Raw genomic sequence first — 23,402 nt, 5'->3', positions numbered from 1 at the left:
TGGCAGTGCTCAGGGGACCATAAGAAATGCTTGTCGAGGATTGAACCCGGGTTGGTTGCATCCAAGGCAAGTACCTTACCCACTTTACTACCATTCCAGCCCAAAATGGGAAATATTGGCTAATAATTTATATATCAACATTGAATTTTAAAAATAGAGCTAAAATTCTTTTTCTCATCTCTCTATGACCAAGAAGTTTTTAGATATAATTTGTTTCGATCCATTCTATAGCAAAGGTATTTTTTTCTTCAAATGTGTGATAAATTATAATTGGTGTGATATTTTCAAAGAATGAAAGCAAGGAATTGATTTAAATATTTAAATTCAGTGAATACTGTTTACCATTAGCTTTAATAGTGCCCACAACTACTTATTATTGATTTTTAGTTTTGGGTTTTTGTCTTTTGAATAATAGTGCAAATCTACAAGGTTGGCAAAAAGCCTGTTTGACCAGGACCAACTTCTTTCCTTTTCTTTCCTTTTATTTATTTCTTTTTGTTTGTTTTATTGAATCACAGTGAGATACAGTTACAAACTTTTCATGTTTGAGCTTCATCCATACAATGATCAGAACACCCATCCCTCCACCAGTGCACATTTTCCACCACTAATGTCCCCAGTATCCCACCTCCCCTCACCATTCCCAGTCCTCACTCTGCCTCTATGGCAGACAATTTCCTCCATACTCTCTCTCTCTACTTTAGACTAACTTCTTTCATCCAGGGAAAGGACTGAGGATTAGGAAACAAAGGTGTTTCATAGGTCAAAAGTTTCAAAATTAGCCACAAGGCACATGAAAAAATGCTCCACTTCACCAATCATCACGGAGCTGCAAATCAAAGCAACAGTGAGGTATCATCTTACACCACAGAAACTGGCACACATGAACAAGAACAAGAACAACTGGTGCTGGCATACCAATTGGTAAAGCCTTTTTGGAAAACAATATGGATATTCCTCCAAAAACTAGAAATTGAGCTTCCAAATGATCCAGCATCCTGATATCTGCACTTGTATGTTTATTGTATGTTTATTGCAGCACAGCTTATAATAGCCAGAATTTGGAAAAAACCTGAGTGCCTGAGAACAGATGACTGGAAAAAAACAGAAGAAACTCTGGTACATCTACATGGTGGAATACTATGCAGCCATTAGAAGAGATGAAATCATGAAATTTGCGTATAAGTGGACGGACATAGAGAGTATCATGCTAAGTGAAATTAGAAAGAAAAGGTAAGACACAGAATGACTGACTCATTTGTGGAATATAGAGTAGCATAATATGAGACTAACACCTAAGGACAGTAGAGATAAGGTCCAGGAAGATCACACCATGGTATGTAAGCCAGCCCCACGTGCTGGGGGGAAAAGGCAGTTAGAATGGAGAGGGGACCACTAAGTAAATGATGATTGGAGGGACCACCCAGGTTGGGAGATATGTGCTGAAAGTAGACCAAGATCAAAGACGATGAACTCTGTATCGCAAATCACAATGCCCAAAATTAGAGAGAGAGTAAGAAAGACGGTACCTGCCACAGAGGCAGGAATTGGGGCAGGGTGGGGGTGGCGGGTAGGACAATGGGAACAATGGTGGTGGAAAATGCGCACTGATGGAGGGATGGGTGCTCGAGCATTGTTCAAATGAAACAAAATCATGCAAGTTTGTAAATGTATCTCATGGTGATCCAATAAATTAAAAAAAAACTAGTAAACACTGAAAGCAAAAAAAAAAGTTTCAAAATTATTTTTCATAAATTCTGGCATATCTCTTGTGAAAAATAAATTGCCTAAATGTATCATAGTGCTTTTGAGCAAATATTAACCCATAAAATTGAATGTTGATATATTTCTAATTCATTTGCTTAGTACACCAAATATCTTGATCTTGATCAGTAATCGATAATGTTTCATTTAATAAACTTGCTTCATTTAATTCACTGGTCAGGCAGGAAAAGCAGAATTTGTTGAAATTTCAAGGAGTCACTTATTTTCTTGTTTATGGTCAAGTATTTACTTAAATTATTTTCATATTTTGTGGAAATTATCCCAATCTTTCTTCATGGTGATTTGTCAAATATCTGTTCTTTCAATTCTTAAAAAAAATATTAACTATTAGAGCTCCACAGAAAGGCAATATTGTAGCACCTAGAACACAGACTTTGCCAGTTGGTCTGTCAAAAACTGGTTCTGGGGCTGGAGCAATAGTACCGTGGGTAGAGTGTTTGCCTTGCATGCAGCCAACCCGGTTCGATTCCCAGCATCCCATATGGTGCCCTGAGCACTGCCAGTAGTAATTCCTGAGTGCAAAGCCAGGAGTAACCCCTGTGCATCACCAGGTGTGACCTTAAAAGCAAAAAAAAAAAAAATTGCTGTTTCTGCTGGCTGGAGAGATAGTACATTTGGTAAGGGGTTTGCCTTGCATACTTGCATACAGCTAACCAAGGTTTAATCCCTGCCGTCCCATATGTTTTCCTGCTGGGATTAATTCCTGAGTGTAAAGTCAAAAGTTAACCCCTGAGCAACGCCAGCACTCAGCATTGCCAAGTGCCCCACCTCCCTCCACCACCGCGCGGGGAAGTGGGAGGGCGGGAGGGGGGAATCATTTCTCTCTAGCTGTTAGGAATGGGAGTGATTTTTATTTCCTTATTTGCTTTCAGTTTCTAAAGTTCATTCTGTAGTGAATATGTTAGTAGTAAATGTTGTCCAAACAAGGGAGGATACCTAAGTCGTTGATAGGATTCCAAGGTGCTAGTATTTGGAGCTGGGGAGAGGGAAGAGCACACGCGCTATTCCGGCAAGAGAAGTGAACCACTGGGGCAAATATTTCGCAGTTACTTTGGCTGTGACCTTTCTTACCTTGTTCTCCATATTCTGTTTTATAACTTCCTGTACCAGTACATCAGCCAGAGTCTTGAAGTCAACTGCAAACTTCTTGTTCTTGTCCCCATCTTTCTTTTCTTCTATTAGCAGCTGAAAGAGGGCGTCCTGCTGCCTGCAAGCCCGGGCAATGTTGGCAGCCTTCTCGGAGACACAAAGCAGCTCTCGGAGGATAGCTGACATCTCGAATCTTTGCTCTGCTGGTGGAACCAGCACCCACCTCTGTGCCGTCAGCTGGAAAAGTACAAGAATGTGAAAGAGAAAGCATTTCAGAGTGATGTCAGGCTGTCGCTCTGCACGCTCACCACGCATCTGGCCGTCTAGCATGGCTGATCAATGAGCATCTTGCATATTTATAGCCTCTGCACGCAAGGAATCATCAAGGAAAATTTGAATTTAAAAGAAATTTTGAAAAATATTTGTAGTATCAAAAATCCATTCTATATAGAACTAAATTCTCAGTAAAGAAACTGACTGAAAATATGCAGCATATTTCTATCTTATGCAGAGACTAGTGAACAAGCAGGCAGGATGTTTTAAACGTAATAGACATTTGCTCTACCATTTGATCTAACTCCTAAGCCTTCGTGATTTTTAGTCATTACTAAGTAGCATTACTTTATAATGCCACAAAATTTTTAGATATGCAACATTATAAATAAAAGACTGTATATACCACATAAAATTCACCACGAGAAGTTCAGGTCTATCTTCTAAGACCCAAGAATAGCTAAGATAAGTACCAGGAGGTTCACTCCATGGCTTGGAGGCCAGTCACACACGCTAGAGGAAAAGGCAGTTCAGATAGAGAAGGGAGCACCATGTAAAGGGTGTTAGGAGGATCCTCCCAGGATGGGAGATACATACTGAAAGTAGACTATAGGCCAAACATGATTGCCACCCAATGCCTCTTTTGCAAACCACAGCACCCAAAAGGAAATAGAGAACAAAAGGGAATTCCCTGTCACAAAGGCGGGGTGGGATGGGGGAGATAGGGGGTTGGGAGGGATACTGGGATCATTGGTGGTGGAGAATGGGCACTGGTGGAGGGATGGGTACTTGATCATTGTATAACTGAAACCCAAGCACAAAAACTTGTAAGTCCACAACTGTACCTCATGATGTTTCACTAATAAAAATTTTTTAAAAATCAAAAGTTCACTCATCTGATCTATCTTCTGCATTTCCCACAAGTGACTCATATATGATTGTTTGTATAGCCTCTGGGGTAAATTAAATAATTTCTAATAAAAAAAGAAGTTCAGGTCTATTTCTCACAATAGTCCCCCCCACACACTTTTTTAAAATAAATTTATTTATTGAATCACCTGAGAGCAATTTACAAAGATTTTGGGTTTAAATCTCAGTCATAAAATAATGAAATACCCGTCCCTTCACCAGTGCATATTTCCCACCATCAAAAACCCCAGTATACCCCCCATCCCACACTTTCCCCCTACCTGTATTGCAGATGATTTCCGCATTACTCTCTCTCTCTACTTTGATTACATTTAATATTTCAACATCAGACCCACCATTATTATTTGGGATTTTACCCCAACACTCACATCTGTTGAAAAGGCAACATTAGACAATTTGTTTTCTATTGCTGATTATGAATTGCATACAATGTTGGAATTCTGAAATCTTAATAATTAAATCTGGAGAGATTTCTGCCAAAAGCCGCTGGGTTCTGAGATTTGTTTCTAAGCCTTAAGGATTTGTTTCTTAAGGATCATGGCTTCAGCTTCTTGTTGAGTAGCCAGAGGGCCTGTTCGTGGGCAGTGACTTTGCCTTCACCCCTTTGAGCCAGATTTATCTATCCTCATTTCCCCTTCCCTTCTGATAACCCCTAAATTGGTCTTATAGTTCAAGTTAATTTTTTTAAAATTTGACTTATTCCTTTCTTTAATAAGGCATGTATATGTGAACTCTTACATACATGGTTTATATGTATGGTTTTGTCTTTGTCCTTCTGACTTACTTGACTAAGCATAATACCAAGATCCATCCATGATGATATCTGTGTAGGACAGAATTCTCTGTGTGTATAGTAACTATATGTAGTATTTTATATATATAGTGACCGCATAGCCTTCAACTGCTTATACATCTTATTTACCCAACTGCCTGTTGGACACTCAGGTTACTTTTGAAGTTAGGATTCATTTCATTCTGAATGAAGCTGTGAATAAGGTCAATAGGTTGCTCATGGGGGTGCAAGCAAGGGGGTTTCCCAAGAACAAGTTGGAAATGATCCTTAGAGATGTTGCTGCTTTTATGTCTTAATTGTGTCAAGAGTCAGAATTGACTCAAAATATTTTTCTACAGGAAGAATTGATATACAGTAGCAAAAAAATCAAAAAAGCATACATCCTATAGATAAACATGAGTCTGACTATTAAGTATCGATCTGACATAACTTCCCATTTACTCTCAGTACACACTCACCCTAGGTGATCCTTAGGCTTCCTGTAAACTGTCTTTGCTGAATAATAACTCATCCATCAAGTTCTTCTGATGTCTCTTAGCCCATCCCTAATATAAAATTCTTCTCATATTAATTTATGAGGCCTTCAACAACTAAATACCACAGATTGGATGGCATAAACAACAACAAAAATGGTTTCTCCCAGTTCAAAAGACTGGAAGTACAAGATCAACCTGTGGGCAGGTTTGGTTTCTTCTAAGCCTGTCTCCTTGGCTTGCAGCCACCTTCTTACTGTATTCTACACGATTCCTCTATGAGAGCACCCTTGAGGCCTCTCCCTATTCTTATAAAGACATCAGTCCCACTGGATTAGGGCCCGACTAAATGACCTAATTTCATCATACATGATATTTTAAAGACCTGTCTGCAAATACAGTCACATAGCAAGACCCTGGGGATTAGGATAGTTGAACACACGAAGTTTTAAAGTATAATTTACCTTGTAATTCTCCTGAAAGGCCTTTAAAATTCTAGTAAATGTCAATATAATCTATTCCCTTTGTCTTTTAGTTTCTGGTCAAACAGTAAAAGTGGGTTAGGATTGTCTTCCCCATTTTTGTGGTCTATAGAATTTAATCCTGTGCAGCAAGTTTTCCCACACAAGGCTACTCACTTTAATAGCCAAGCCTAATGATGTAGGTAAATTGAAGTAAATTCTCATAAGCCTTACTTTGTGACAACATATGTGATTACATTTGAGCAGAGTAGCTTTATGAAGTGACATCTTTACCATCTCAGATAAAATGGCTATCTGTATGTTAATAAAGACATCACATATGTCAGGTAGAAACAGTATCTTTAGCTTTTATGGAATTTTTATATATCTAATTGATAAGCAATTCAATATAATCAAGGTCCTTTTTTATTGAATCACTGTGAGCTACACTTACAAATCCGCTTTCATGTTCGAGTTTCAGTCATACAATGATTGAACACCCATTCCTCCACCAGTGTATATTTTCTACCACCAATGTCCCCAGTATCCCTACCTTCCCCATCCCATCTCACCCTCTGCCTCAATGGCAGATAATTTCCTTCTGACTCTCTCTCTACTTTGGGACATTATGGTTTGCAATATAGATACTGAGAGGCTATCACATTTGATCATTTATCTACTTTCAGCACATATCTCCCATCCCGAACGATCCCTCCAGCCATCATTGACTTGGTGTTCCCTTCTCTATCCCAGCTGCCTTCTCTCCCTGCTCATAAGGCAGACTTCCAACCATGGAGCAATCCTCCTGGCCCTGTCTCTACTGTCCTTGGGTGTTAGTCTCATATTATGATATTTTAGATTCCACATATGAGTGCAGTCATTCTACGTCTCTCCCTTTGTGACTCATTTCACTTAGCATGATACTCTCCATGTAAGATCCATTTTTGAAAGCGTGTATCAAGATTTTTTTCTTGGAAACTCAATCTTTCTACAAAGACAAAATTTAGTCTTAATACCTGATTATTCTATTATTTCATAGGAAGACAGGAAGTTCGAAAGTCACAAATAGGGGGCCTGAAGGATAGCTGAGAGGGCTGAGTGCATGCTTTCCACATGGGAGGGAGGCTTGGGTTTAGTTCCTGGCACTCTCAGTCCTCCAAGCACTGCCAGGAGAAACCCTCAAGCACAGACCCAGGAGTATCCAGGTATGGTCCCAAATCCCCCCTGCCCCCCAAAAATAAAAATTAAAAATCATAGATTAGCAATTTCATATTTTACAGATGTAATCCATAATTTAGATGTAGCTGTGTAAGGTATTTTTTGCTTTTGGGAATTCACATTCATGGGTGCTCAGGGGTTACACCTGGCTCTGCACTTAGGAATCACTCCTGGTGGTGCTCCAGGAAACATATGAGATGCCGGGAATTGAACCCGGGTCAGCCACGTGCAAGGTAAACTCCCTACCCGCTGTACTATTGCTTCAGCTCCTGATATGTAAGTTTTGAAATCAAAACTTATGATCAAAGTCTGGCTCCACTATTAACTAGTTGCTTGCCCCCTCTGAGAATCCCTTCTCTTAATATGAAGATAATACTTTGCAAAGCCTTCAAGAAGATAAAATGAAACAGGGAAAGGACTCAGCTCTATGCCTTGCATACAGAAGAGAACAAATGACAGCTTTGACTGTGAAATCCAACTCCATGTAAGAAAGTCATGCATCCTTGCTTGAGAAAGTAACAGATTGGCAACATGATAGGGGTTACTACCGTATTTTATGAAAATGTGCTAGTTCATTAAATCCAAAAAGCTGGCAACAACTTGTAATTCTTTGAATGACCCTGAAAAAAGTTCCTTGTGCGGGCCAGCTCTGACCGCCTTAGTGCTTGAGCATGGGCGTGGTGGTGCTGACGCTAAAGGTGGCACGAGTGCCCTGTCGGCACCACAAACTGTCTAAGGATGACTGCAAAGACTCAGTCTTCTGTCAAGTAGGGATTCTAGAGCCAAGGACATTTGTTGGTACGTGAAGAGCCTGCTTTCAGCAGAACTGGGCTGGGCCCTTTTGTGGTTCCTGGCAAGGGAAGTGTGATGACATGGATCAGAGCTCTCCACACAACAGAACTATTCTCTGAGCAGACGGCAAGTGGTTCAGAGCATTTCCACAAAAAAACATTGCCTCCTACAGAGAACCACCACTTTATTTGCCTAATACACAATGGCTTCACTGCCCCCCCCCAACACCCAGCCTCCCCTCTGCCCACACACACAACACGCTCCTCCTATCCTGAATTCAGATTTTCATTCATCTTTGGGGAACCAGCATTTTGAGACTTATGCATAGCCTGAGAGTTACTGAGGCAGGAATGGCAGTGGGGAGGGTGGGAGTCCTGGCTTTAGGAAGTACCTAATGTCTTGTGAAGGTTTGTAGTGCCCCCTCACCAAGAGACACAGCTGTCTTCGCTGTCCTCCATGCCCTGAGGTGGGCACTGCTAAAGGGTCAGCTCCAGCTCTGTTTAGCTCACTTTAAACAAAGATCTCCTTCTTGTTCTTCCTCGGTATCATACTTGAAGCTGCTCCAGGGAGCAGTTTAAAGAATGGAAACTTCTCTGGCAGAAGTAGGCCCACACAATGTTTGGGTTCCAACTTCTTCAACTCTCAGAACAACTAAGAGTGGCGAAAGTATAATTTGCAGAGGCCGAAGAGATAGTAGAATGAGTAGAGCATTTGCCTTGCATGTGGCTGACCCAGGTTTGATACCTGGCATTCTATTTGGTCTCCAGAGCACCACCAAGAATGAATCCTGAGTGCAGAGCCAGGAGTTAAACACTGAGCATTTCCAGGTGTGACACCCCCTCCCCAAAAATAAACCAAACCAAAATAAATAAAGTGCAATTTGCTACCCCAATGTCACTATGCAAAATGCTCACTACCTCCCTGGAGCTTAGGCAAGGGAAACTGTATCAGAGCATGATCAGGGAATTACCATGATACCTTTTGCTTATTGGAAATGAAATTGTCCTTGTATAATGTTTGGTCAGCTTTCATGTATTTGACCATCAAAAATAGGGGCCACCGAGCAAGTGAAAACAGAGATAGATAAATGGGACTATCTTAAACTAAAGCTTCTGCACCTCAAAAGAAACAGTGACCAAAATACAAAGACAGTCTACAGAATGGGAAAGGATATTCACTGAATACACATCTGACAAGGGGTTGATATCAAGGATATATAAAGTACTGGTTGAACTCCACAAGAAGAAAACATCCAACTCCATCCAAAAATGGGGCAATGTAATGAGCAGAAACTTTCTCAAAGAAGAAATCCGAATGGCAAAAAAGCACATGAGAAAATGCTCTACGTCATTAATCATCAGGAAGATGCAGATCAAAACCATAATGAGATACCATTTCACACCTCAAAGACTGGCCCACATTCAAAAGAACAAAAGCAACCGATGCTGGCGCGGATGTGGCGAGAAAGGGACACTCCTTCACTGTTGGTGGGAATGCCGACTGGTTCAGCCTTTCTGGAAAACAGTATGGACGATTCTCAAAAATTTGAAATTGAGCTCCCATTTGACCCAGCAATATCACTCCTGGAAATATATCCCAGAGAGGCAAAAATGTATAGTCGAAGTGACATCTGCACTTGTTTGTTCATTGCAGCACTCTTTACAATAGCCAGAATCTGGAAAAAAACTGAGTGCCCAAGAACAGAGGACTAGTTAAAGAAACTTTGGTACATCTACACAATGGAGTATTATGTAGCTGTTAGAAAAGATGAAGTCATGAAATTTACATACAAGTGGTACTACATGGAAAGTATCATGCTAAGCGAAATGAGTCAGAAAGAGAGGGATAGACATAAAAAGATTGCATTCATCTGGGTGACATAAAGTAACAAAATAGGGGATTAATACCCAAGAATAGCGGAGATCAGTACCAGGAGGATTACTCCATGGCTTGGAGGCCAGCTGGGCATTCTAGGGGAAAGGACAGCCCAAATAGAGAAGGGAGCACCAAATAAAGGGTGTTTGGAGAATCCTCCCAGGATGGGAGATGCATGTTGAAAGTAGACTATGGACCGAACATGATTGCCACTCAATGCCTCTTTTGCAGACCACAACACCCAAAAGGAGAGAGAAAACAAAAGGGAATTCCCTGCCACAGAGGCAGGGTGGGATGGGGGGATGGAGGGTGGGAGGGATACTGGGATCCATGGTGGTGGAAAATGGGAACTGGTGGAGGGATGGGTATTTGATCATTGTATAATCGAAACCCAAGCACAAAAATTTGTAAGTCTACAACTGTACCTCATGGTGTTTCACTAATAAAAATTAAAAAAAAATAGGGGCCATATCCAATGTTGTGAGGTGGGGGAAGGTGGGGGCGGGGAGAGGGACAGCTAATGCTTGGCCCAGCATTGTAGATCTGACTGGCTTGGGCTTAGTGATAAATGCTCAAGGGCCATTAGGTCGATGTGGTGTTAGGGATCAAACTCAGGGTCTTACCCATGCTAGGCATGTGCTCCCCCACTTGAACTATCTCCCCAGCCATACCAAACATTTTCTTCAGAATTCATTAACTATGAAATAGGATTGCCTATACTTTGAGGATGCTATTTTACTTTGCTCTCAGAGCTACTGCTGCCAAGACCTTCTGGGCTCAGATCAAGTTTGGTAGCGCATTTCTTTCTCCACTGCACTTAATCCAGTGCTTTCAGAAGACCAGGTTCTAGGCGGTTATTTCATATATTATTCTCTCTTTGCTTGGCAGGCCTTCCTGCTGCTTTTTTGGGGGGGAGGGGTACAGCATTAGTTGGGTGATCACACCCAGGCATATTCAGGGGTAACTCCTGGCTCTGCACTCAGGAATCACTTCTGGTGAGCTCAGGGGCCATATGGGATGCTGGGATCGAACCCGGGTTGGCCATGTTCAGGCAAAAGCCTGATCTGCTATACTGTGGCACTAGTCCCTGCTGCTTTTTATATATAAGGTCAACTCTCTTTTCAGTATCAATTCAAGGGCAAAAATCTTGAGCAAAAAAAAAAAAAGTATTCATATGGCCAATAAACACCTGGAATGAAAGCGTCCAACATCAGGAAAATGTGATTTAAAATCACAACAGGATATCACTGGATATTTAGCAGAATAGCTGTAATTGTTTTCGTTTTTTTTAAATTTTATCAAATCATCATGAATTAAGTAGTTACAAAGTTATTCTGATTGAGTGTCAGGAGTACAATGTTTCAACACAAATCCCTTTACCAATGTCTACCTCCCTCCACTAATGAGAAAAGCTGTGATTTAAAAAATGAAAATGGGGCAGTTAGTATAGTGAGATAATATGGTGGGTAAGGCACTTGCCTTGCACGTTGACAACCTGGGTTTGATCCCCAGCATCCTATGTGGTCCCCCAAGCACCACCAGGAATGATCCCTGAATGCTGAGGCAGGAGTAAGCCCTGAACACCACCAGGCGTGACACCCCCCCACCAGAAAACAAACAAACAAAAAATAACAAAATAAAACTGAAAATGTTCAAATTTGGGTGACAGTGCTGATGTAAATAAAATTGGTGTGACTGTTTAGAAAAACTATTTGCAATTTATTGAATACAAGCATGGTATTCATGCATATTAATGATCCTAGATCACTATTATGACCCAATAATCCCCCTTTCAGATATTACCCAATAGAAATCCATGTACTAAGAATGAATTTTGGAAACACTTGGAGCAGCATAATTTATAATAACCTCACACTAGTAATTCAAATAACCACTGTGATAAAATTAAATAACCTATGTATATAGTTGATGGTAAGAAACCAGATATTACTATAAATTATTCATATGGTAAAGACACACCCTCATACCCTATAGCTTAAGAATGAATATCTTAGTGGTATAGGAAACAGTGTGGGCCATTTCACACACACACACATGCAAAAGAATAACATACTTCTGAGGGGAACAAGTCAAAAGATATGTGCTGTGCAAGTTAACTGAAATGGAAAACTTGATAAAACTTAAGTTGTGGTATAGCCTTGGAAAAGAGGAGGTTATCAATGAGGTGGGCAGACTAAGGGTTATATTAGTCTATTAGTCTATTAGACCATGGATGGGCCAAACTATATAAATGTATAGGACTTGCATATTCCTGTGTATATATTTCTAGTTCAACAACAAAAAAGTGTTGCTGTCTGCTTCCAAGTGTGTGCATGGAACGAGGTGAAACAATTTTAACTGTTGATGTCTCTAGAAGCCATTCCTGACCCCCATCTTGGATACACGAACCCTGGGAGAAAGGAGGTGGCGTGTGTCTACCTCAGCTTCCCAACACTCTGTGCCACTGTGAGCTTGGTACCATTATCTGTTTGGCAGGAGAGTTAAACATGTGCTATTTCTTAGACTTCCGCATACCTTAGTGGCACTTCATGAATGTTGATTGATGAATTTCTACTTTGCCTTATAAACACAGTATTTACTTTTGTCATTTTATTTATTATATTTGGGTTTTATCAGCATTACACAGGTGCCTCTGGGCATGGGAACCCATGTGTATTTACATAAAAGTCTATATACATATAATTCTAGACTCATTTTTATTATAAAACAAAACAGGGCTATATCTGAATGATTAGCAACAACACCATATTTTTTGAGTGCCAAATTAGAATCTAAAATTATCCACTGCCATTTCAGGGTGACCTAAATTAATTTAGTTAAGTAACCCAAAATAGTATGTGTAATTTGGTTTGTTAGAAAAGTCATTAAGATATGGTATATGTTAATTCACCTCTTTAACCTTCAAGTTTCTGCCTACCACTACCTAACCTTCAAACACTGTTGTCATCTATAGCATTTCTAAACTGTTGCATCCACCTGACCCAAGCTCTGTGAGAGTTTCTAAGGAACTGCCTGAGACCACATACTCTAAGCAATAGCCCCCAAATAGGTGCTCAGTTCTCAAATTCTGTTCTCGTAGCTTGTAAATGAGAGACTGTGCTAAAATACTGTTCCCCAAATTAAGATAAAGAATTCATTGGGAAACCTGTTAAAAAAATAAATATTTTATGGGTCCCCTGGCGCGCGCGCACACGCACACACACACACACACACACACACACACTGATTTAGTGGATCAGAGTGGAGGACACGGTAAGTGGCTTACCTGAAGCCACTGTTACTTTTACCTAACAATATTTAAAAAAAAAATACTAGGCAATTGGCTCTTATTGGTATCCCCCAGCTAGTGCAACTGAGGGTAAGAAACCTGGTCAGCTCAGGGGCTTTCCAACAGAGATTAAATGCTGGGAGAAAATGCACATCAGTTTGTATGTACAATAATACTAGCACAATACTTGCAAGAAATGGGCCTTTCAAAGACTTCTCAGAATGCATTTGAAAACCATAAAAACAATGCCATTTAGACAGACTTTCAAGTTTGAAATGACCATTTCTGTTCTCTTAAGTTAGAACATTTTCACTAACTAGAAGAGCTACTCATTTAGATATTTTTCTATCTGTTCTTTTCCAAACATAAGCATAGGCTTTTAGAGGCTACAAGATGATTTCAAGAATATAAAAATTGATGGGGGTATGGCGCTGGAGCGATAGCACAGTGGTAGGGCGTTTGCCTTGCACGCAGCCAACATGGCCGACCCAAGTTTGATTCCTCCGCCCCTTTCGGAGAGCCCCGCAAGCTACCGAGAGTATCTCACCCGCACGGCAGAGCCCGGCAAGCTACCTGTGACGTATTCGATATGCCAAACACAGTAACAACAAAGTCTCCAATGGAGACGTTACTGGGCCCACTCGAGCAAATTGATGATCAACAGGAGGGCCTTTACCTTTACCTTTACCTTATGGTGCTGCCAGCTGGCCAACTTGGACCTGTAGGGCGAGTGCATCAGCAGCCTGATGGTGCCTTTAGACTTCCAGATACTCCTAAATTGCTGCTGTGCCTTTAGCCAGACCCCAACAACTTGGGACTAAGTTTACCAAAAAATTAAACGGCCAAAAGTTAGGCATGTGGAGACACACCCATAAAACTATCTCCCACTCAGCTATATAAGCTCAACACGGGCAAGGGAAGGGTTGGAATGGGGCCGGGGCTGAAGGGGGGGTGGCGCGGGGGTGGCAGCAGTAATACTGGGGATTTTGGTTGTGGAAAATGTGCACTGGTGAAGGGATGGGTGTTTGATAATTGTATGACTGAAGCTCAAACATGAAAGCTTTGTAACTGTATCTCACGGTGAAAAAAAAGGGGGGGGGGAATAATAATAAGGTAAAGGTAAAGGTAAAGGCCCTCCCGTTGATCGTCGATTTGCTCGAGCGGGCCCAGTAACGTCTCCATTGGAGACTTTGTTGTTACTGTGTCTGGCATATCGAATACTCTCGGTAGCTTGCCGGGCTCTCCAAGAGGGGCGGAGGAATCAAACTCGGGTCAGCCATGTTGGCCGCTTGTAAGGCGAACACCCTACCCGCTGTGCTAAAATTAACATTAGGATAGAATAAGAAAAAGTAATGTGGAGATCAGCCACCATTCAGGTCACATGGCTGCTTCTCCTGAAAGGGAGCATAACATGAGGCTCCCATAACCATGCCACCGGACTCCGTGCCAGGGTGTTTTTCACACGGGCACCCCAGAGGAGGGGTGGGTGAGAGCCTTCCCCACCCCAAGGGACCCAGCTCTGACAGCCAAAAACCTCCAAAACCCAACCACTGCACACTCAAGGCTGCTCCCCACACACTGGGGCTGAGCTTCACATACTAGTAAATACATTCCTGGACCATGAGGCCCCAACACTCCCTAACCATCCTCCATAATTACCATACCACATTTGATGGGATTCAGATAGTAGGCAACAAATCATAGAGGGAAATATATATATGAATATATGCATATATACATATTTTCATATATATATATATACCAAAGCTCACATTACCCAAACTTTAACAACATGTTAGTGATACCTATAGAATGTCTTAATGGCTCCTGCCAAATAAGAACAATCTTCACACTGTTTCTCATATGAACACTTTTTTGTAAGCATGTTTAACAGTTCTTCATAACAGACAATATGAAATATAAGATTTCGGTTGTGTTTTGGGACAGGAATTGGGGCTTGGGATGGAAACATTTGGTGGTGGGAAGGTGTAAAGATGGTGGGATTGGTGTTTGAATATTAAATGCAATCAAACATTGAGAACTAACTTATAACATTAAAAAATTAATAAAAAAGTAATGTGGAGTTCATGCCAAGTTCAATCAGTTTAATCAATGGCTGAATAAATAGCAGTAAAAAAAAAATTATAAAAAATTATAAAAAAAATTGAGGCTGATTCAGTGTAATGCTTTTGGAAGTAATATCATTTTAAAGATATTTGGAATATGTAATCACAATGTAATATGTAATACATAATTCAAAGAAAGAAATTATGCAATATCCATAAATTATTCAATATTTTCCAGTAGAATATTATTTTTTTCATTTTTTTTTTTTTTGCTTTTTGGGTCACACCCGGCGATGCTCAGGGGTTACTCCTGGCTCATGCACTCAGGAATTGCTCCTGGCGGTGCTCGGGGGACCATATGGGATGCTGGGAATCGAACCTGTGTCAGCCATGTTGGCTCCATGCAAGGCAAACGCCCTACCCGCTGTGCTATCACTCCAGCCCCGTCCAGTAGAATATTATTAATAGTTTGATAGCTATTAACCAGACTCTAGAATCTTAATGCTAAAGTCCATTTTGAATATAACAGTCTTCTACCATTTTATCTTCTGAACTCCTGAAGCACTTATTTTTGGCACCACCTCATTTAACACTAGACTTTTACTGTCTATATGGCCAAGTGGGTGAATTGATATAAGAAGAGTCTTTATTTTGATCATAGGCTGTAAGCTTCTACTTTTCCCTTAACCAACCAGGTACGTATTCTTTATCACATGAAAAATTTTGATATAAATTTTACTAAAATATGTGTGAGAGATAGTACAAGGGTTAAGGCAAGCAACTGACACTGGGTCAATTCCTGGCACTGCTTTGGGTCCCCGGGAACTACCAGGAGTAATCCCTGAGCACAGAGTCAGGAATACACCCTGAGCACTGCCAGTGTGGCCCCAAAACAACAATAAAATATGTTCACTATAAATTCTTAAATACTAAAGAAAAAATCATAGGTTTTTAAAATGTGCACAGTTTAGTGACCAGGGAAATAGTACAGTGAAAAGGCTGACTTGGGCAAGGCCAATCCTTGGTGCACTTTATGATCCCCCAAGCCCTGCCAAGAATGATCTCTGAACCCAGAGTCAAGAGTAAGCCCTGAACACTGTCATGTGTAGAGCAAAAATAAAAATAATTAAAAGTTTTCATGCTTTCAGTGTTTACCATCCACCTAATGAGAGCATAATAAACGTTATTGAATGATAAATGAAAAGGTTGTCTTAAGGGTATGAAAATCAGTTGGAAAAAAGTTTGGGTACTAAGCTACCTGCCTTCAAGTTGATTTTGCATTTTGTACATCACACTGGGTTTTGAGAGTTGGCCAATAGTTCTGATTAGAACATATTCATATGTTATATATAAACAGAAGTTTATATATGTTTACATATAGTAGAGTTCTTGTGTGGGTGGGAGTCAATGAATACCCTGAAGGACACTGTGGTTCTCTCTCCAATAGGCTACTGAGTTCCATTTGAGTAAGGTACCTGTTTTTTCTGCATTGCCTCAAGACAAACAGTAGGAGCTCTATAAGTTGATAGATTTTCATTCCTTTAGAGATAAACATGTTTTAAAGGATTTCTTTCACCAAAATTAATCTGGAAGTGATTATTTTATGCAAATTTAGGATTACAATTTGGAAACACCATTAAAACCAGTTATTTACAAAATTTCCAGGAAGATTGTCACTTCTTATTTTCTGCAGTGATAAATAAATCACATGATCTAAAAATTAATCCCTGAATATTATAGTAAGAAAACAGATGTCCTAGATTGTGTTATTAAACATTCTGGCAGTCTGTGTTAGCAGTATATCTGTTATCATTCTACTTCCAGTTTAGCAAGGCAAATATTTTAAACAGATGCTCAGAAATGTTGAGTAGAGCACAAGAGAATACTAGCATGTGCACTGCCTTCAAAGGAACCCAAACAAACTGACAAAAAAATAGAGTTCCTGTGATTTGGACAGTTTTAAGTATAGTTCTGTGCCATAATGATTTTTTGGGTTAAAGACAAGTCACATGAATAAAGGTGATCCTGTACATTACCAGGTACAGGAAGCACTACTATCTTGGTTTGTATAAGGACACTCTATGACATTTGCACAATGCATGACAAACATACCTGCACATTTCTGGGAGCATATTACTATTGTTAAACAGTGCATGACTATATTAAGGCCATCTCAATATATAAATATACTAAATGATTTTGCATTTTTGCTGATCCTGCAACCATAACTAAATGTCAAAAGCTGGTTTTAATTTCTTTTCTTGACTTGATTCCTTAATTTTATTTCCCTCATTCTTTGCTATTCATGAAGTTAATAATTCAATATATGTTTTTAAGATTATTTTCAGATGAAGTAGGAATTGTATGTAGCTCTTCAAGTTCCCAGGAACTACCTAGAGTTTTCTACATTATACATGAAATATAATATTTTATTTTAAATAGTACTAATAATGGAAAATAATGGTATTACTTTAACTCGGTTAACATTTCCTTAAGCAGTATTTTTTAAATTGCTTTAGTTACTAAATTCATTTATATTAACATAAACATGGATAAGTAATTTAGGTTTTAAATAACTGTTAAAAATAAGCAAGCGAACAATGCTCCTTCAAAAAAATGAAAAGAAGAAAAAAAAGAAAAGAGAAAGAAAAAATAAGGAGAAAAGGAAGAAAGAAAGAAAAGAGAGGGAGAGAAAACAAGTATAGAAATTGAACGATAAGGAAAGGAAAATAACACTCAGTGTGGTAATTCATCTTATCAAGTTCCACCTTTAGTTCTGCTTTGGTTTTTTTGTTTACTTCTGGGGTCACATTGGGCAATGCTCAGGGGTTACTACTGGCTCTGCACCCAGGAATTATTCCTGGTGGTGCTCAAGGGGCCATAAGAGACGCCAGGGATGGATCTCCGGTCAGTCGCATGCCAGGCAAACACGCTACCCACTGTACTATTGTTCTAGACCCTCAAGTTCTTTTATAGATGGTTAACAGTCAATTTTGTTGATTTGCTTTCAAATTAATGGAACTGTTTTATATCCAAGTAAAGATGTGCTTCTTCTGCAGATGGTTTAATCATTTTAAATAAAAGCAAGAAGGCTAGACAGATAGCATAGCGGTTAAGGTGCATGTGGCTAATCTCACTGAAATCTGTCATTACATGGTCCCTGGGCCCTGCCAGGTGCAGCCTAGAGACCCCAGCAGCACAGGGCCGCCATGGCACTGCATCTCTCATGTATACCAACTGGTCTCCTGACTGAGAACTGCTAAGACTGGCCTGGGGCCCTCTAGCACAGTCTAACTAACAGTCCTCCCCCCATAAAAACAAAAATTACAAAGCAATCATTGTTATTAAAATTTGCCTGCATGTCTTCCCCAATCAGGAACATAGAAGAGGTAACAGATCTGTTATATAAAAGAGAAATTCTCAGACCTAATACTTTGCTGTGGATTACCAGTCACAGTAATCTGAATTAAAATTCCATTAATCTAACGTTCTTATAAAAGACCTTAAAATTAACATTTCATACCACCTCAAAGGCACGAAACATGCAAAACGTTCAATCACCAGTAGAGTGACAAGAGATTATAAACATTTCAGATTCCCTAAATGAAAAACATCATTATATTAGTAAAGTCATGCCTTCCATTAGGAACATTTTCTCTATATCAATGCTAACAGGTAATGTCATCTCTTCATTCCAACAAGTTATTTCCCACCTGTGTTTTTCAAACTTGACTTTTGTGTTTGATTTTATTTGCCCTTTTAGCATGTTTGTCTAGTTTAAGTAACCTTCTCCCCGCCCCCCCCCCCCCTCCGGCTTAGACAGTCTAAAAATTCCCAAGTTGCAACCAGGAAATCTTTTTTTAAAAAAAAAAAAAAACTTTAGTCATATTTTGTCCCCACCCTCTACACAGGCAATAAATCTTTCAGGCAATCCATCTACAAGATGAAATAGAATAAGGCATTTTCTGGTTGTCAGAGACAGAAATATAAGAGAAAACGAAATCAGGGAGAAGTCTCAAAGGGCTGGGGTTCATGTTTTTCAAGCAGAAACCAAGGGTTGAATTCCCCCAGCATCCCTGGGCATGGTAGAAAAACAAATCAGGGGGAAAAAATAAGAGGAAATACATATGTACTGAATAACTTTAGAACTTCTGCTTCACAGGCATTTTAAGTCAAATAGGACTTTTTCCCTTTAGAATTACCACAAGTATACCTATAATTTAAATCTATAATGAGATATTTCACATTAAGTTGCATGAGTCAAAGCTACAATTTCCAAGCAAGTGGTAATTTACTACAAATGTTTGAAAAGCAGTGCTTATTCTTTGCAGGAGTGTAACTTTATGCTCTTTCATAATCATCTTCATGACCAAGAATAACTTGTAGAATAGTATCAAAAAAAAAACCACAAAAGCTTAAAAATGCAGTAGGTTCTAAATTAGAATGTAAGTGAAGTCTCGAAAAAGAACTCTTTCATTACCTTCATTTCCCTGTCTATTCCTTATTTTAAACGAGGATGGGAGAAGAGAGAGAGAGAGAGAGAGAGAGAGAGAGAGAGAGAGAGAGAGCTGGGTGGAGAGATAGTAAAGTGGATAGTTTATCGAAGGATAGCCTTGCCTGCAGCTGATGAGCCAAGCTGACAAGTGTTTGATCCCGGCACTGCATATGAACCTTGAAGCCCTACCAGGGGTAGCCTGAGCGCAGTTGGGTGGACCCCACACAAAGGTAAAAATGAGGGGCTTGAGAGATGGAATACGGGTTAAGGGGCTTGCCTTAATCCCTATTAAAAGGGGCAACCCGCCCATTCTCAAATCCCCAGCGCTGCTGAATGCTAGGTGTGGCCCACCTCCCCCACTAGTAAAAACAAATGCATAAAAGGTAAAAATGAGATCACTTAGCTACTTCATCAAACCAAAAATAGTCCAATGGGCTATTTTCACCACTAGACTATCAGCTTCAAAAGCTGTTTCATTCAAAGAGCGTACTATTCTTAAAGCGTCCGTAGTCTTAACCCTGTGTCGTATTGAAGCGAGAGCCCTTCACACAGTGGGTGCTGATGAGCAACACCTTAAATTTAGCTTTACAAGCTGCAATCCCCAGAACTGACACTATGTTTCCTTCGTGTCCTTCCTTTCTCTCCTCTGTTTCCAGAGTCTCACTGATGACCTCCAACGATTCCAGCAAACCCAGGTTACCGATTTCCAGCCCTCTCCGGCCACACTCTGCCCCGTCTCACCTTTCCAAAGAGGCAAAGAATGCAAAACCAGGAGTTTACATGTAGACGCGACCTGTTTATTCTGTGTGCATCCAACCACGCCGGACGCGTAGGAGCATCGCCAGAACCCGAGCCAGGGGCGCTTGACAGCTACGCCCTCTACCTGTGGGTGCCGGGCCACCCGGGCTCCCCACGACTGTCCTCAGCGATCGATCGGCCACCTGGAAAGGCGCCTGCCTTTTCGCTTTTGCTAGCGAGTTGCTCGTCGCTTTTCCTTCCCTCCCTCTGGATTTCTTTCCGCTCTCGCCCGCGAGCCCCTCCGGCCGGCGGGCCGGGCCAGGGTCGGCAGCGTGGCCGCGGCAGACAGAGGTCAGCACAGGCCGGACAGGGACCCCGGCGCCCCGCGCCCCGGATCCACACTCACCTGGCCCCGGGAGCGGCGCGCGGGGCTGCGGGGTGGACGCGGGTCCGAGGCGGCGGGCAGGGGCGCGTGCGGGAGGCTGCAGCCCGCCCGACAGGAACGGAAGAGGTGGGGGAGGCGCGCGGCGGGCGCAGGGGCGCGGGCGGTGCCCCGGGGGGCGGCGGGCGCGGGCGGCTCGCGGGCACAGCCGAGCCGCGGGGCGGGGAGTGCGCGGAGGTCACGGCGGGGAGGCCCAGGCGGGGCGGGTGGGCGGCGCCGCCTCGCACGGCCGCGGGTCCCCGACCTCGCCCGGGGCCCCCTCGCTCCCCGCCGGCCCGGCGCTGCGGCGTGTCGACCGCGGTGACGCCCCGGGCATCCCACGCCCCCGGAGCCGGGAGCCCGCCACGTCACAAGGGGAACGTGACGATGCAGGGCGAGTGTCGGCCTGGAATGGACTCGGGGGTGCCCCCAGCAGATTCCTGTTCGTGTGTGTGTGTGTGTGTGTGTGTGTGTCTGTATGTGTGTGAGTCTGTGTCTATGTGTCTGTGTCTATGCGTCTTTGTGCCTGTGTCTGTGTCTGTGTGGGTCTGTGTGTGTGACAGTCTTTGTGTGTCTGTGTGTGAGTCTGTGTGTGAGTCTGTGTGTGTCTGTATGTGTCTGTATGTGAGTCTGTGTGTGAGTCTCTGTGTGTCTGTGTGTGTCTGTGTGTCTGTGTGTGTCTATTTGTGTGTGTCTGTGTGTGTTGTGTCTGTGTGAGTCTGTGTATGAGTCTGTGTGTGTCTCTGTGTGTCTGAGTGTCTGTGTTTGTGTGAGTCTGTGTGTGTATGAGTCTGTATGTGTGTCTGTGTGTGAGTCTGTGTGAGTGGGTGTGAGTCGATGTGTCTTTGTGTGTCTATGTGTCTGTGTGTGTGTCTGTCTGTATGTATCTGTGTCTGTGTGTGTGAGTCTATGTCTGTATGTATCTGTGTCTGTGTGTGTGAGTCTATGTGTGTCTGTGTTTCGGTATGTCTGTGTGTGTTGTGTCTGTGTTTGTGAGTGTGTGTGTGTGTGTGTGTGTGTGTGTGTGTGTGTGTGTAGGGGGAAAGGGCTTAGCAATCTTCCTACAATAGGGGAGAAAACTCGAGGCATGAAGCCCCAGGTTCTATTCCTGAGCACTGCCAGGTTCTTACCTGGGCATTGAATGGTCAGGCCTGCATAGCCAGGCTGAGCATAACCTGGAGTGACCCTGGATCCTCTGAGCATTGCGTGAGAGCTCCACACCCCCTCAAAAAATCCCACCTTTGTCTTCCTACTGTGGGGTGGAGGTATGAGTCTGACAGTCTTAGCCACTGTGAAGATGGACTTCCAGCCTGCGTCATAGGCCCCTCCCTTGTTCTCAGTGAAATGCCTCTCTTGTGTGTCCTGCGCCCTTGTCTAAGGAGATTGTGGTCTCAGGCCCATTGACAGGCTTATGAGGAGCAGGGAACACCTCTCTCCAGACCTCTTAAAATGGGTGGAATCTGATGGGGTGATGTCAGGGAGTAAGGTGGACATTGTAGGGGGCAGGGAGTGGTTTTTGGCAACAACTCAGCTGAGCTCGGGGCTTACTCCTGGCTTTGTGCTCCAGGATCACACTTGGTTATTCAGGGAACCGTCTAGGGTGCTGGGGTAGGAATCTGGTAGGGCTGTCTGCAAGACACTATCTCTCCATCCATAGATGCATTTTGCAAAGGCAAATAAAGTTTTGAATAGAAGTGTGGAAGCTGACTATTGGTTCTTAGAGAAACTTGGGTTCTCTAAGCTCACTAAAGACAGAATTCACTGAACTGACATAAAATTACCAAAGCCTGTTGGGTCCCTCACAGATTCTTCTGATGTTGCTACCATAGCTATGCTCTGGGCTTCAACTATGGATCATGAGTTTTGGAATGACATGAGAAATTTTAAATGCTCTCTAAATGATTCAAATGAGAAAGAAAAATGGGCAGGAGGAAGCATACAGGAAGAAAAGCACTTGCCTTGCATGGTGGGCCTTCTGTCCGCCTTGCATGGTGGGCCTTCTGTCCACCAAAGTCTTTTGATTCCAGGGCTGACACTTGGTCCCTGATTACTGAGTCAGTAGTAAGCTCTAAGTATCTCCGAGTGTAGCCCCAAACCCCAAACAAACTAACAACAAAGAAAGAAAGGCAGATAGAAGAAGGAAAGAGAAAGAAAGAAAGAAAGAAAGAAAGAAAGAAAGAAAGAAGGAAGGAAGGAAGGAAGGAAAAAGAGAGGAAGGAAGGAAAGAAGAAAGAAGGAAAAGGAAGAAAGGAAAGCTAAGAGCCTCAGTGCTAAAGCAGTGCCTCACACATCTCTGGGAAATGATGCCTCTGCAAGGCCTAGTCAGATGTTCAGAACAGGCAGTGCAGTCTGACAGTGCTTTATCCAGGAAGATTCGGGAGGGGGGTATCTAGGTTCCAGCATTGCAGCCCATCACTCAAGGGAGGGAAGCATCTTTCAAGTTCCAGCTGCGGGCTTTCTTATCTGCACTTCCCAGACCATTTCAGAAGTCTCCTGACCAAGTCAACACTTGGTCCTGGAGCAGCAAGGTTTGGAAAGCAGAAACAGGAGCCTGGGGGCAGTACTGGACTTTGATCTTTATATCTTCTGACAAACTTCTTGCTTATCCTTCCCAGCCTGCTCTTGAAATCTCTAATCCATTACAGCTTTCCCACCCACCTAATCCATACGCCAGCTTTCACTAACTGACAAGTGCAATTGATTT

The 23,402-nt window shown here is 42.0% G+C and overlaps 1 protein-coding gene across 1 annotated transcript in view; it reads right to left on the bottom strand.

The window, feature by feature from the left end:
• INPP1 (inositol polyphosphate-1-phosphatase) overlaps nt 1–20,855 on the bottom strand; it is a 30,327-nt gene extending 9,472 nt beyond the window's left edge. The window contains exons 1-2 of the mRNA XM_056111759.1: nt 20,684–20,855; nt 2,857–3,111 (exon numbers count right to left, since the gene is read on the bottom strand). Coding sequence (XP_055967734.1) covers nt 2,857–3,060 — 204 coding nt within the window. The 5' untranslated portion in view covers nt 3,061–3,111; nt 20,684–20,855. The remainder of the gene's footprint in view (nt 1–2,856; nt 3,112–20,683) is intronic.
• Nucleotides 20,856–23,402: the final 2,547 nt, after the last annotated feature.

The sequence above is a fragment of the Sorex fumeus genome, unplaced genomic scaffold (assembly GCF_029834395.1).
Source record: "Sorex fumeus unplaced genomic scaffold, SorFum_2.1 ptg000014l, whole genome shotgun sequence".
Taxonomy (NCBI): Eukaryota; Metazoa; Chordata; class Mammalia; order Eulipotyphla; family Soricidae; genus Sorex; species Sorex fumeus.
Note: the sequence above shows the minus strand (reverse complement) of the source record. Positions and strands in the feature narration are given on the sequence as shown.